This window comes from Tyto alba, unplaced genomic scaffold, assembly GCF_018691265.1.
Source record: "Tyto alba isolate M040663 unplaced genomic scaffold, T.alba_DEE_v4.0 Super-Scaffold_39, whole genome shotgun sequence".
Lineage (NCBI taxonomy): Eukaryota > Metazoa > Chordata > Aves > Strigiformes > Tytonidae > Tyto > Tyto alba.
In genome coordinates, this window is record NW_024881314.1 from 12,220,806 (window position 1) to 12,234,737 (window position 13,932).

General features: G+C 53.2%; 1 protein-coding gene across 2 annotated transcripts; it reads right to left on the minus strand.

The window, feature by feature from the left end:
• Positions 1-1,205: 1,205 nt before the first annotated feature.
• PIRT (phosphoinositide interacting regulator of transient receptor potential channels) lies at positions 1,206-11,161 on the minus strand. 2 transcript variants are annotated; one of them, XM_032992079.2, is made up of 3 exons: positions 11,055-11,161; positions 10,346-10,565; positions 1,206-4,598 (listed from the first exon to the last, which is right to left on the minus strand). In XM_032992079.2, exons 2-3 carry the CDS (start codon positions 10,346-10,348, stop codon positions 4,176-4,178), a joined length of 426 nt encoding a protein of 141 aa, XP_032847970.1. In that variant the 5' UTR covers positions 10,349-10,565; positions 11,055-11,161; the 3' UTR covers positions 1,206-4,175. The 2 variants fall into 2 exon arrangements, with proteins under 2 accessions (XP_032847970.1, XP_032847971.1); XM_032992080.2 differs by having other exon boundaries at positions 10,346-10,467; positions 11,055-11,146.
• Positions 11,162-13,932: the final 2,771 nt, after the last annotated feature.

The window sequence follows — 13,932 nt, forward strand, 5'->3', positions numbered from 1 at the left end:
TCTTAAAACATGGTTTTCTTTGTTCTGATCCAAAGCATCACACTGGGATTCAAACAGGCTTCAGTGGAAGTAGAGAGGAATATTGGGGAGCTGTCAAACAGTGCTTTGCGGGTGCATGGGAATGACCCCGAGCCATGAACTGATTTATGGTCAGATGAAAGGTCCCTCTAGCCCAGGGCTGACTGGCAGCGGCAGGAGCAGACAGCACTGAGCCCATCCCTTTGTGCCCTCTGCTCCTCATGGACTTCTCCAGCACCCACCACTGTTATGTGACAGAAGTTAGAGGGCACATCTCTCTCTGTTGTGTCTGCTGTCTCTTTTTTGGTCTGTTGTCCATAAACCCATTTTGAATCCATGGATACCTGCTGCCTCTGCAGCCTCCCGCAGCAGCGGGATATAGAAGTTGACAGGTCCCACAGCACAGAGGCAGGATTTCACTTTTCAGCAGCCCTGTGGGGTTTTTCTGAGCCACAGCAGGGCATGCATTTTATGTCAGCTCCTAATGAAACCCTTGTGAACAGCCTCCAGGATACCCTGCATCTCTGTTTCCCTAAGTTGTTCCAGCTCAGCCTCTCTCACTTCAAGAGGCTGGTGCATTTCCCAGTGCTGGGAGCAATTTGCATTGCGCGCACAAATGCAAAGTCCACCCGGCTTCCCGGCAGTAATCAGGCATTTATACCCCATGCAACAAAGTGATGGGTTCCCACTCTGTTGCTGAGCTTCCATCTGCATGTTGATCTTTGAGATGTTAAACTGATTTTCCCTTCAGTTAATACTTCTCTCCCTTCACCTCACTGTCTCTCTACTGATCTTGGCAGCAAATGGTAAGATCCACCTGATAAATTCCCTCTCCTCAGCAAGTTTTGTTGATCCCCGGGCTATTGCCTTTACCCCCACCTGGGCAGGCTCCATCCTCTTGCCAGACACATTCCCATGCCACCCGTGTACTCCTCACACCTCAACAGAGGTGTCCACTGGGAACATCCACAGACCTGAGACCCTACCCAGGGCACAGGGCCAGCACCCAAACAAACCTGCAGCACCAGCCCCACTCTTCCTCCTCCCCACGTCCTGAGTGAGCCCCCCCACACAGTGACCTCTGGACCCCACACCATCATCTGCCCCCAGGACCTTACAGCACAGCCTCCCCTCCCTGCCAGCAGGCACAAAACAACAGACATGAGACCAGAGCAGAAACGTGAAAGTCTCTCGGGAAATTTTTGCTTTAATTAAACCTAATATTCTCTCCATAAATGACCAGCCTGGAATCCCATTAGATTCTTGGTCTCAGTGACTTTTTACCATATTAACATTTCACTGACAGTCATGAGACATGGAGAGCAAGACCCCTGCTTTCTCTTTCCAGGCCACTTGGTACTTCTAGTCCTCCTGGCTCATCTCTTTGGACAGCTAGCCCAGTCTGAGCAGTCTCTTGCCACTGCAGAGCTGTTTGCAGCAGGGTCCATTTCCAGGTGCCTCCTCCAGACTGTGCAGCTTTAGGATGCCTGTCTGTGACCAGGTCTGCAGGCTGCAGCCAGCTGGGACCTGGTGATGCTCTTCACATTGCTCCATGATTTCCCCCTCATGAGTCCTGATGTTTGTCTCTTCTTTTGACTGCAGCTTCCCGCAAGGAGTTTTGGGTGAGCTCTCTGCACAGCTAAATAAATAGAGACTGCTGCCTGGTGCCATGTCAGGGTTGCAAACCCAAGCAAAACGTTGCACAACATAATGAATGGCCAAGGAACAAATGTTTTACTGTTCATACACCTTGTACACCCCATTCACAAACCTGGCACTGTCTGGCTGGGAACACACACGTCTGTACCACCCAGGAAACAAAACTCAGGACCAGGCTAACCCTGGGGCAAAGGGATGGGCGTTACTCAAATACTTGTAATCCAGCTGTTCCAGGTGCCAGGCTGGGAGCTGCCTCCTCAAGCTCTCCCAGCACTGGTGGAGGGGATCTCCAGGCACATGACGCTGGCCAGCCTTGGTCACATATTGGTAGGAGCCTGGCAGCAGTGTCGAGGTGAGTCCCTAGTTAATCATGTTAGCCAGGTTGCAATAGCACAAATGGTTCCACTTGAAGGCTTTGGGCCATGGGCACCTTGGACCATATTTGCAGGCAGAAATGATGATGTGGCACCAGTTTCAGAAATAACAGAGTTCAGCCAGAGATGGCCTGGAGGAGGTTAATATTTCCCCACAGGGACTCAGCTCTCGGCCCTGAGCACAGTTCCCACAGCTACAGATTCATGATATTTGACTACGGAGAACACATCTCCCTTTTAACTGGCCTGTTGGGTGCCTGCTGGCCCCGAGCAGCAGGATCTGTTGCCCTCTGCTTTTGCCGTGTCTCCTGATGCCATGCAGAGCTTCCAGTGTGTCTGGAAAATTAGAGACCTTGAAGGAATTGTGGCTCCAGGATGTTGCAGAGAATGAAAGTACAAACTGATGTGAAAAAGTGGTCAAAACAGGAGGAGGTGGGCATGTTGGCTGTATTGGTGGCTGTAAACAGCGGTCTGGAGCGATGTCTGCCTTGGCCCTGAGCTGCTGTTAGCTGGGAGGTGGACACTAACCAGGAGAAGGGCTATTGTCTGTGTGCCCCAGTCCTTGTGCTTTTCTCCAGAGTTCCTTGGCAGCTGTTGGGAGATGTGAGATACTGGGTTAGAGGGAGCTGAGGGCTCGCATGAGCTTCCTCTCGTCAGCATCTGATGGAGCTTATCATACCCTGTCTGTCTGAAATCAAAGAGCAAACCCATTGTAAATTCTCTCAGTGCACCTCCTGCCAGCCTCTCTGCCTCCCACGGCACTTGGAAGAGCAACGGGTCTGCCTCGGCTTCCCTGAGGAGGTGTAGGCTACAAAGAGGAGCTTGGTGGGGTCTTATCTTCTGTGCTCTTCCTCGGCTTCTGATCAGCACCGACCACATCCTCACCCCGCAGCGGGTGTCAGGGCCTTTGAGCCAGTGCTCACTGTGCTGGGGAGTCTCACCGGACCGATGAAGATGCGGGGTCCGGACTGGATCAGCACTTCTGAAAAATCAGACTCTCACCAGCGCCTGAATCCGGAACTCTGAGCTGGACATTATGGGCCTATTTATTTCAACCTAGATCTTGCTGTCCAGACTGAAACCAGTTCTTCAGACTGGGAATTTGTGTTTCACATTTGTCTTTTAAAGTAAATCAGGCATGCTGAAAATATAAAATTAAAGCAAAAACCATGCGGAAAGGATCTGTGCTTTCCTTGGTGAATTGCTTTAGGGCACGCATTTATTAAAGGCATAAAGGGAATGGTGGAGATAATGAACCTGTCTCTCTTGCCTGTGGTCCAATTCTGGTTGCACGAATAAGCTGATGGTTAGGGTTTATGGGTGGCTCTGGAAGATAACAGCAGGGCAAATGGACACATGTGGCAAACAAATTTGCCCCTGCAGCCTTTCTTAAACACCCTCTGCTAGAGGGGATGCTTGTGATTCTGCTCCTTCCCCTCACCCTTTCCAGCAATAAATAAAGCTTGCAAATGCTCCATGCTGAGCAAGGAGTGAGCTCCAGTTTGCAGCCATGTCTCAGCCAGCCACTGTAACAGATCAATGATGGGGAAGTTCTGGCCATGGGCACGGCATCTGGTCTTCCTAAGCTTTGGTGATGTGTGTTGTCTGTTCTGGTGGCCTCCTCTGATAGAAAGTGGTCTGGAATTACATTGTCCTCCTTCTCCTCTCCACTAACTCTGGATGAACCATGTCTGGCCTCCCAGTTTCTACATCTGAACTGCAGTTTGCAATCAGCAATGTTCACACCAGGCTTTCCTCACACTGTAGTCGGTTGGCTCATCCCTGCTGATGTATCTTGCAGAAGCTACTGGGTGGAGACAAGTTAGGAGCTTTGCTTTTCCCTGATAAGTGTTGTTGGGTTGCTCATTGGACAGGAGAGTGATGCAGAGAGCTCAGATGTGCCTTGATGGCTGTAGCTGCAAAATCCTGCTCTCTTTTTTCCTGGCGTGAAATACAAAGTTCATTTTCACACTGGAGGCTGCTGCAGGGTGTTTCACCTGGAGGGAAGAGACTTACTGGGATGAAACCCTCTAGGAGAGTACAAGAACTTGTTTCTTTTTATGGCTAACCAACACAGGTGGGTAGAGGGGAGGGGAGCCTTCCCAGGAAGGTCCTGGTCTGCCCTCAGCGGTTAAAGAAGAAAGACTTGAGGCTCTGCAGAAACTGTGACTTTTGTCTCTGCTTCTGCTTCTTCCGGATGATGGGGATCCAGACAAGGCCACAAACGAGAAGCATCAGTCCCAAGGACAGGAAAGCCGGGCCACACATTTTGTAGACGTTTTTGTTCTTGATTTGGATGCAAGACAGGCTGGTGATGACAATCCCAAAGAGGAAGATGGCTGCTCCAACAGACACGACAATGACGGGCTTGTGGTATATGTCCCACTTGCTTCTGGATGCGCTGGTCCAGACAGACTCGCTCCGGGAGCTGATGCAGAGGGTGCTGGCCGTGTTACTGGTCAGCAGCTCCTTGGACTGAGGAGACTTCTCACTCCCATCAGGGCTCTTGGGGGGAATTTCCATTGTAACGGGATCTGAGGAGGAGACCTGAGATGGACAAAAGAGAAAGAGCAGAGCAGGGCTAGTGATGGAGGATGTGTTGGGTGTTTTCCGTTAAACAGTGACGAATCAAATTAAGGTGAAGAAGGCTTTGTAGGGTCACTGCAGGGAGGAGAAGAGCATCACACCTATGAGATCAATGAAATGTAGGAATAGGCAACTGGGACCTGCAGGTAGGCTGGACCGAGGATGCCTGTGGAGTCCTGCAGCCCACCCATGGACAGTGGGACTCCCATAGTCCCTGTCCCTGTCCTTGGACTGTCCAGCTCACCAGCTCCCAGCTCCCACAGGGATTCGGTGGTGGGAATGACTAGATGTGCCACTACCCTGAGCCTTCCAGGGCTCCTGGCTGCTTTCAGGGGAGTAGCAGGGTGTTTCAAACAGGGCTGGAGAAGCTGGCTGCATCCCTGGACCTGCTTTCCCTCCCAGATCCCAAATTACACCTCAGGACCCTGTGGCATGGTCAGGTCTCCCTCTTGCAGATGGGGAAACTGAGGTGTGGGTGTGCTGTGTCAGGACTGCTCGGTGGAAGAGCAGGCATCACCCTCCCACTGGCTGCGTGCTTCCACTGGGCCCCTGGGGCTGGATGTTCCTCGCTGCCACATCCAGCCTAGATGTGTCAGCCTTGTTGTAGCCACAGCAAAGGAGCTTCTCATTTCCTGTGTCAATGCACAGATGGAGGATGGGGAAATGCTCCTTACACAGGAATATTTCTCCAGTTGTAAGCTGGGGTGGGGTTCTGTGGGAGAGCTCTTGAGCTTGGTAGCAGAAGCACATTGAAACAGTCTGCCCTGCGATGGCTGGGTCAGCAGCGTGGCTTTTCGGCACGTTATTTTTTTCACCAACTCAAGGAGGAAATATATTTTCCCAGAAACAAAGTGCCTTTAGCACGGAGAAACCATTATGGTAAATGGGAAGGGCCAAGCATTATGTTAACCACTATTTCCTCAGGGCTCTGCTGAGGAGACAAGGGCAGGAGGCTGGGTCAGGGAGTGCTCCTGATGCATGGTCTGTCCTGCTGCTGGAAGCCCGGGAGAGATGAATCCATGCAGGTACCAAGGCTGAGGAGGGCAGGAGAGGCCGGGGATGTGGTTGCTTCACACCCAGGAATAAGATTTTTTTGTAAAGTGAACTCCTGCCTGAGCTGCCAGGTTTTCTCCCAGGGGCTCGGCGGTGTCAGGAGGGCTGGGACTGACCTGTCCTCTGCCGGTTGTTTGGGCTGTCCCCAAGCTCAGGCGTGGGGATGCTCTGCAGCAGGAATACAACAGCAGTGCCGGCCTGGAGCAGCCCAGGACCCCTGCATCGCCCTGCTGCCAGCACCACCAAGCAGATTGCTGCCAGCCCCAGCGCTGTCCCTGCTGGGGCTCCCAGTGCAGGGCACCAGTCAAGGAGAAGTCACATCCATTCTGGCCTGGGCACATCTCAGATGGATGGGCAGTGCCACCAGAGCTCTGTGTCCCCTCCACTGTCAAGCCCAGCTCTTCCTAAGCACTATACAAGCTTCGAGCCTAAGTGGGCTTTAATCTGGAGCAGTCGATTTAAAACCCTGCTTCGACACTCATTTGGCACTCACAGCATCGCCGGCTGCGTGTTTGCTCAGTCCAGCCCTGGCTGCACCCAAACCCACTGCTGGCCCGGGGATGGCTCGCCAGGAGATGCACATCATGCGTGACACCAGCCTGGATTTGCACCCAGCGTGTGCCACGGGAACGCCTGTGGCTGCAGCGGGCAGCAACGAGGTGTAGATGAGATGAGCGTGAAGCCCAGTGGCCCCGGCTGTTCTCCCAGGGCTGCTGATGACTGTGAGAGCATGTGCCACGAAAGGGCACCCGCAGAGAGGCTGCAAAGCTGGCACAGCTCCAGAGGCACCGTCTTAAGGAAACCTGCCTGTATTTGGACCATAACGGGCCCAGTGCCCATCTAGTGCTGCTGATGGCTGGGTGCTGCCCAGCACCTCCCTTATTCCTTCACCTGTGTCCCCTGACAAGGTTTGTGGTTTATTCTGAAAAGAAACAGATGAAATTTTTTAATTTAGTCCCTCCGACACAGGCACTGTTGCAGAAATGCAGGTCTGATGGTACGAATGTGTTTTGTGATGTTTCAGGTTTGACAAACTAGGACCTACAAGCGAAAAATGAAAGCCAAGAACAATGGACATGATTTGTGTCCCTCCTATCTTCAGCTTTCACCCCTCACTGTTGAACTGGGAAGGATGGGTGCAGAGGAGGGGACACATTTCTGCTATCCTGACATGTCTTCTACAGCACTTGATCAGGGATGATCAAATGCTTGACAAGGCAGGTAAGTTTGATCATAGTAGCAAGATCTGGTTTCTGTTTCTCTTCCTTTTGAGCTGGTAATCCTGTCTCTGCAAGCTGGACTGATTGCAGTGGACCATGCTGATCCCTTGGCTTTGGAAAAGCATAAGCTACCACAAGAGACCATTTTGATGGCTACAGCAGTGTTAGACATGCAGGTGATCAGGTACAACTCCTTGCTCGGCCAGCGTGTGCAGCCTGTCCACCAGCTGCCTTGCTTGTGGCACTGCTGGGTTGTGATTCCCCCTCTTCTAGCTCATATCTTTTGCAAGGCTCTTCCTGAAATTTCATCCTAGGTAGCCATGGCATTTCTTGGCTTTCTCCTTGTAACATCCATTGTGGAGAGGTTTTATGATCAAGCCACTGTATAATTTTAATTTGGCTTTGTGGCTGGAAATTTTCTTTCTTCTTTGGAATAATGCCCAGATCTCATATCTCAGCAGTCTAATGCAGTCTGTCCTGCTCCAGCTTTCAGGCACCCCACTCTGCTTGCCTGCGTGCTGCCACCCTGACTCCATATCTAGGGATACTCTGAGCTCTGCAAAGCACCTTCCTCTTTATTTTTCAGAGCATTAATGCCAGGCTCCTGCAGAAACCATCATCTTTCTTTCAGGTTTGCATTTACACTAGAGTGATTTTTTTCCCCCATTTTGTTTTCTGACATAACCACCCGTCTCACCACAATTCCCACCGGTTATTTTTCTGTTGCTTCCTGACAGAGCATGCTTTTTTTGGTCACATTTTTCCCCACTGTTAGCTAGTGAAGGATTTCACTCCCTGCAAGTGGCCAGGAGTTTGCTTGTGAGCACTGCATGTATCTGCAGCTCTTGGGAAAGCTAATGCAATTTCAGTTCCTGCTCTGCCCATGTTCCATCCTTAATTCGTCACAGATGTGCTCGTATTTGGAGATGCAATGGTTGTACTGAGCAGCTTGGCAGGATAATGCTATCAGATTTCTCCCAATTTTTTAAATCATTATTGTTGTAAGGAGAGCATCAGCAGATGACTGTTTGCTGGCTTGAAAATGCCTCCAGACTGCATCTCAGATTTCACGTCTGGTGTTGTGCTGCTGCCGCCTCTGAAATCTTGGGCAGCTGTTGGCAGTGGAACTAACACTGGCGTCTTTCTTTTCCCCCTCCATAAGAGCCTCGTGTGATTCTATTTCTCCTCCTGTTGCTCTCCCAGTGCTTTGTGTGGTGGTGCTTGGTTTCTGGGCTGGGAGATCCACTGGTGCCCATTTGCTGGTGCTACTGGGGACCCCAGTACCAAAGCAGCGCAGCACACACTTGGATACTGGACCTCGGGGGCATTTCGTGGTGGTGCTGAGGAGAGAGCTTTGAACTGAACAGAGCAGCCAAGGGCTCTGCCCCGGGTGCCTCAGCCCATCCCAGCTGTGGATGGCATTCCTCACTTGCCAGCCCCCAGCAGCAGCAGCTCTCAGGACTGGCATCCCAGCCAGCACCTGGGATGCTGCAAACAGCCTGCAGGTGTGGCCAGAGCTGTGCTAAAAGTGGGCCAACAGCCCGATCTGGAGACCCTGCTCCTATGCACAGGCCTGTGTCCTCCCTGCAATACAAGGGCTGGATTTACTTTTCCAATCCAGTCCTCAGCCTGGCCATCTCCTTTTTATTCGAGGAGGTAGTCCGGATTCTTTAGGAGCTCTTTACATGCACCCCTTCAGTCCTCACTGCAAACAATTTCTGCCACTTCTTCCTCTCACTTTGCATGGCTGGGGATGCCAGAGCTTCCCCAGCTTGGACAGTCTCCCCCCAGGGATTGGCATCCATCTCCATCTGGCTCTTCCTCATGAACACCCCTCTCAGTATCCTGAAGTATCCTGCTCTGCCCATGCTCCATCCTTGATTCATCACAGATGTGCTCGTGTTTGAAGATGCAATGGTTGTACTGAGCAGCTTGGCAGGTTGGTCTTTGCCCTGGGACTAAGCGGGTGTCATCCCATGGATCACCAGTGGTGGGGGCAAACATGGACCTGCCCCCGGGCGCAGGGTGCTGCAAAGCAGCTGCAGCACTTGGGGTCTTTGCCCTGTGTTTTACCACAAAAATCACTGTGGGAAAAGCTAAGGATTTTGCAAACCAACTGCTAAATATTGCTGGAAATCCAGGCCAAGTTTATGGATATATTTTGCCATCTTCTCTGCTGTCAAGCCACTTCCCTGAAGGAAGTTTCCCACTGCACCAGGGGTGGGACAGGCAGCAGCAGAAGCTCCTGCTCTCCCAAGACAGGTTCACCTCCAGCCCTACATCCCTCTGGGGATCAACCATCATGGAAAAGAAAATTTTGAGGAAAAAACAAAGTGAGCTCTGCACTCCATGGATGTGGCTTACCCTGATTTATCCTGGGGAGATGCAAAGATACCAGTCTGAACTGAGGCCCAGGCCTGGCCAGGATTTTCCTGAGGGCTCAGACCCTGCTTGTTGTCCCCAGGCAGACCAAGTGAGTGAGCTCTGGCCTGCCCATCACCAGTACCACCACTGGATTTGGTGAATGGCAGCTCCAGTGCTATGAAGCAGTTGGGTGGAAGTAACCTGAATGCAGATGTGCACACATTTCCTCCACCCACCCCAGACCTGGCCATCTAAGATCTAGATAGTGCCCCACCAAAGCCACAAGCTGTTCCACAGAGAGGGACCCCAGACCCTCCTACTGCCCCAGGGCTCTCTGGGGTTTCCAGTGGCCTCCAGGTGGCTTGGGGCAGTCCCCTGGCAAATGGCAGCTTCAAGCCTTGGGGTAAGACCCAAAGGGTTTGTTTGTCCTTCAGCCAGACGTGTAGTACCTGCCACCCCAAGGGGGGTGCAGCAAAGTCCCCACAGGTGGGTACCAGCTGGGAGGAAGCCATAATTTTGGGGAATGGAGGCAAACTGACAAGTGTTTTTTTGGGCATGGTTTTTCCTTCTGCTCTGGGGTGTCTCAGTCTGACCCTTTAATCAGTCCTGATGCTTAAGTTCAGTACAGGACACCCCCCCGGATGACAGCTGTGGGTCCATGTTTGCTTGCAGAAGGGGTTAGCTGCTCTAGAGGACTCGTGTGACTGTGGGATGGGTGGGAAAGGAGGCTGCTGCACTGCCAGACATGCGCATGCACGCACTTTGCAGAAACTTTTTGTTAAATGCTTAGTGCTGGCCAGATTGGATTGAGAGTGGCTATCAACCAGGCTCAGAGTGAATAGAAGTGAGATGTATATTCAATAAACCACTGTTCCCTTGGACCCCAAGAAACCAGTAAGCTGGGGACTAGGGGACTGCTTCCCGGTGGAGGTGAGGGACCTGCGCTGCCCACGCCCCGGGGGATTTTCATGCGGGGGGGGGGTGCTGATGGGGGACAGCACCCGGTTCCTTGCGCGGGTGTCGGGGCAGGGAATCCCCTGGGGAGGGACCGAGCGCTGAGAGCCCACTCACCATGCCGTGCCTCTGTCGTCCGGGCTGTCACCGGCGTGTCGTGGCTCGCTGTGGGAGGTGAGGCGTCCGGTTGCATTAAACATCCCCTTGAGCACGCCGAGAAGGAGCCCAGTCACCAGCTCCTGCAGGCACAAGAGGAGTGGCTGGGAGTATCCAGCTTTCTCTTGCTGTGTGTCAGCCCCAGGAGGGCTGGATGCTGCTGGGCTGAGCAGTCTCTGCTCTGGGAGAAGACAGGGAGAGTTGTGTGGGTGCCAGGCATGAGTACTAAAGCCCCATCCTTTCTCCTCCTGTCCCCACACCCCTGCTCACCTCAGAGTGAGGAGGGGGCTGGCAGTGGCTACATGGGCAGCCATCCCTGCAAACTGTCTAGCTCTGCTCTGAGACCAGTGGTGGAGTAACAAGGGGTTTTCACGTTGCCTACAAGCCCCACCAGATCTTGGATGTAAATTGAGATGGAGCCAGTGTCCATTTGCTGGTGCAGTGGAGAGGGGTTGGGCCCAGCTGCCTGCAGCCCTTGGGAATAGCTTTCCAGCATCGCCCAGAGTTTAGATGGTCCCAGCAACACGCTCAGGGTCTTGCTGAGCAAAGAACATCTGAAAGTCCCTTTTCGGGGCTCAGCAAGAGGAAGACTCCCAGCCTTGCCATGCCATATCCCCTCTCCCTTTCCACCACACCCCACGCCAAACCCATGGAAATCCATCCTACTTACACGGCGAGTGGTGAGGGATGGCTGCCCACCCCACCGGCAGTGGGATGGACTGCAGCAGAAGGTCCTGCTCTCCTAAGCCAGGCTCACCCCAATCCCCACATCCCTGTGGATGTTGTCTACTGGGCTCTGTTGAGTCTAATAAACAATGGAGCGCATCCCAGCTCCGATGATCTCACCAGTCTATCAGTATATTGTTTAACTCTTTGCTTCCCTGCCTTGGGCCCCTGCAAAGATGACTTCTAGGCAGCTTGCCTGGAAGGGTTGTATAAAAGGCCGCGTTTTGGGAGGCAGTCCAGTGGCGTGGCAGGAGAGGCAGGGTGAGTTGGTGCTTGGAGCAGGGACCCAGGACTGGAGTCTGTTGCTGATCCAGACTTAGATCATCAGCAAGCTCCTGAAACATCTCTGGACTGCATTTTCTGCACTCTCAAAGCAGGGGATCATAGACAGTGTCTGAAAAGTGCTTTGAGGCTCCTCAGTAAGACATTAGAGGGATGCAAAATATAAGCAATTAACTATTAATTAACATCCTGAGTCCATTACAAGGAGGGGGATGGAAAAGGGAGGTGGTTCTGGCATACTGCCTCCTTCTGCAAACCCACAGCCAAACTTTAATACCCTCTTACATCAGTGTGAATCCACTTGCTGCAGGGAAGGGATCCAGCCTGACACAGACATTACTGGCATCCAGGGCTGTGTTCCAGTGTCGGTGGGGCTGCCTCCATCCCCAAGGGCTCTTCGTTGGTTTGGTGCAGTAAGTAATGGTACCTAAGCTGCACCACAGACCTGGGCAGAGATTGGGTTGAGGTGAGATGGGCAAGCAGTGGTGGAGCTCTCATGGGGGTGGGCACAACCCACAAGTGTGGTGGGCTTGGTGCAGAGCATCCCAGGGCAGCACATGCGGCTGGAAGCAGAAGAGAAGGGAGAGTCCAGAGGCACTGTGTGTCGGGGTTGGGGGGAAACCAGCTCTTCCAGGTGTGGGGAGCTCAGGCAGGAAGACCAGGTGTTTGTCAAGATGATGTGCTTCAACTCAGCTCTGTGTAGACCTCTGGCTAGTGGTAGGAGGACACAGGACAGGTTATAGGGCTCTTTAATAAGGGTCAGTGGCCTCATGGGCTGGGGCAGGGGCAGGGGCAGAGGGGTAGAGAGAGGCAGAGGTGGGATGAGCTCAGCATCCTAGTCCATGGTCTGTCCTCACCTCTTGGTGGGAGGTGGATGAGTTAGCTGAGCACAATGGCCAAGCCCTGGGCTAACAGTGAGCTCCATTGCCCATTGATCTGGGAACCAGCAGCCAAAGAGGCCAGGTGTTTTGAGGGTATTCAGGGAGTATTTATTTGAGCAGATTAAAAGATTCTCTAGAATTGTGAGAGTTGAGTGGATTTGGGTTCCCTAGTGCAGGTCCAAGGAATGAATTATTTTGCCTAAAGGAGCAGTTGGGGTAAAAAAAGTAAAAATAGAGGTGGAAAAGCTTCATTTCAGCACCTGCAGTGGGATGCATTTCACACCATGGTGCTACAGCGTCTCTAGGCTGAACTGAAATACTACTGCCCTGCTAGGGAGCATCCAGCCCTGTGCTTCATCCAGCTTCTCCATCACACAGTCCTACTCATTTCAGCCCCCCTCCAAACTTGCCCCATGCTCCTTGCAGTGCTCCTGGCACTTCCTCCTGTCCCAGGGACCAAGACATGGTGGCAGAGATCAGGCTGGGGCCAGGTCACAGGCCTTGGGCACGGACACAGACCGGAGTTCCTTTTGAACACAGACCCCTATTTATGTCAGGGTAACCTGAGCAAGGCACTGGGGACCGAATATTTATTAGAGGTCCTGCCCCTCCAGGGCTGAGGTACATCCCTCCAGAGCTGGGCGATGTCCCCTGTGCTGAAGTCTGCACCATGGGGTCACCCATGGGCTGGATGTGCTGAAAGAATGGGGGATCCCTCCCAGTCTGCCCTACATGCAGGTCTTGTAGGGGCATTCCACCACCCCAGGCCGGGTCTCGCCCCCTCTCCCAGGCCAACCTCAGCTTGCCCAGCTGCTGGCTCCTCTCGGCAGCCAGGCAGAGCAGCTTGCAGCCTCCCAGCCTCTCTGCTTCCTCCGTGGACCCTTGCTGCCACCTCGCGGGGCCGTGGGGAGGGGGCCGCACTTCTGCCAGCAGCTCTGGGGTCTACGTGGGGACAGGCTGTCCCTGAACCCACCAGGGACAGAACATCCCCCACCAGAGCTCCCCACGGGCAAACGCCTGCACACACCGTGCATCCCTGCAGCTGGAGCTGGGGGGGATACACCACTGTCCCCTGCAGGGGCAGAGGGAGATCCAAGAGCCTCAGGAAAGGGAAAACCCGGAGTGATTTGTCTTGCAAAGATGTCTGGACACAGCGGTGGGGTGATGTGGCTCCCCGTGTATAACGCTGTGGGGCTGTCATCTGTGGCACATCCCTCTCTGGGGAACCGTGTGCCCTGCATTGCTCACCATGGCCTGGTCACCAGCTCCCGGGCAGGCACAAAAGGTGAAATGATTTCATTCACCTGCCAGACCCTTTGGATTGTGAGATATGGTCACCACCCTACCCAGTGACAGCAAGGGAAAGCCTGTGTCCTGCCTTGGTCCCCTTCCTTCTCACCCCTCCTTCTAAACTTTCTTCCTAGGCTGGGTGCACTGGTAAGGGCTAATGAAGCCTGCCACAGACCATAACCTTTTCCTGTCCGAGACAAAGGTAATATAACCCACTCTGGTCATGAGTACCATGTCCAGAGAACCATGAGCAGCTCGGGCAACTTCAGAGATGCCTACGGTCACCTGCATTGCTCTGGGCTGGCTGGCTCAGCAGCACAATGACGTAAGGTAGGACAGGCTAGGGGAGGGCAGGATAGGATAGGATGT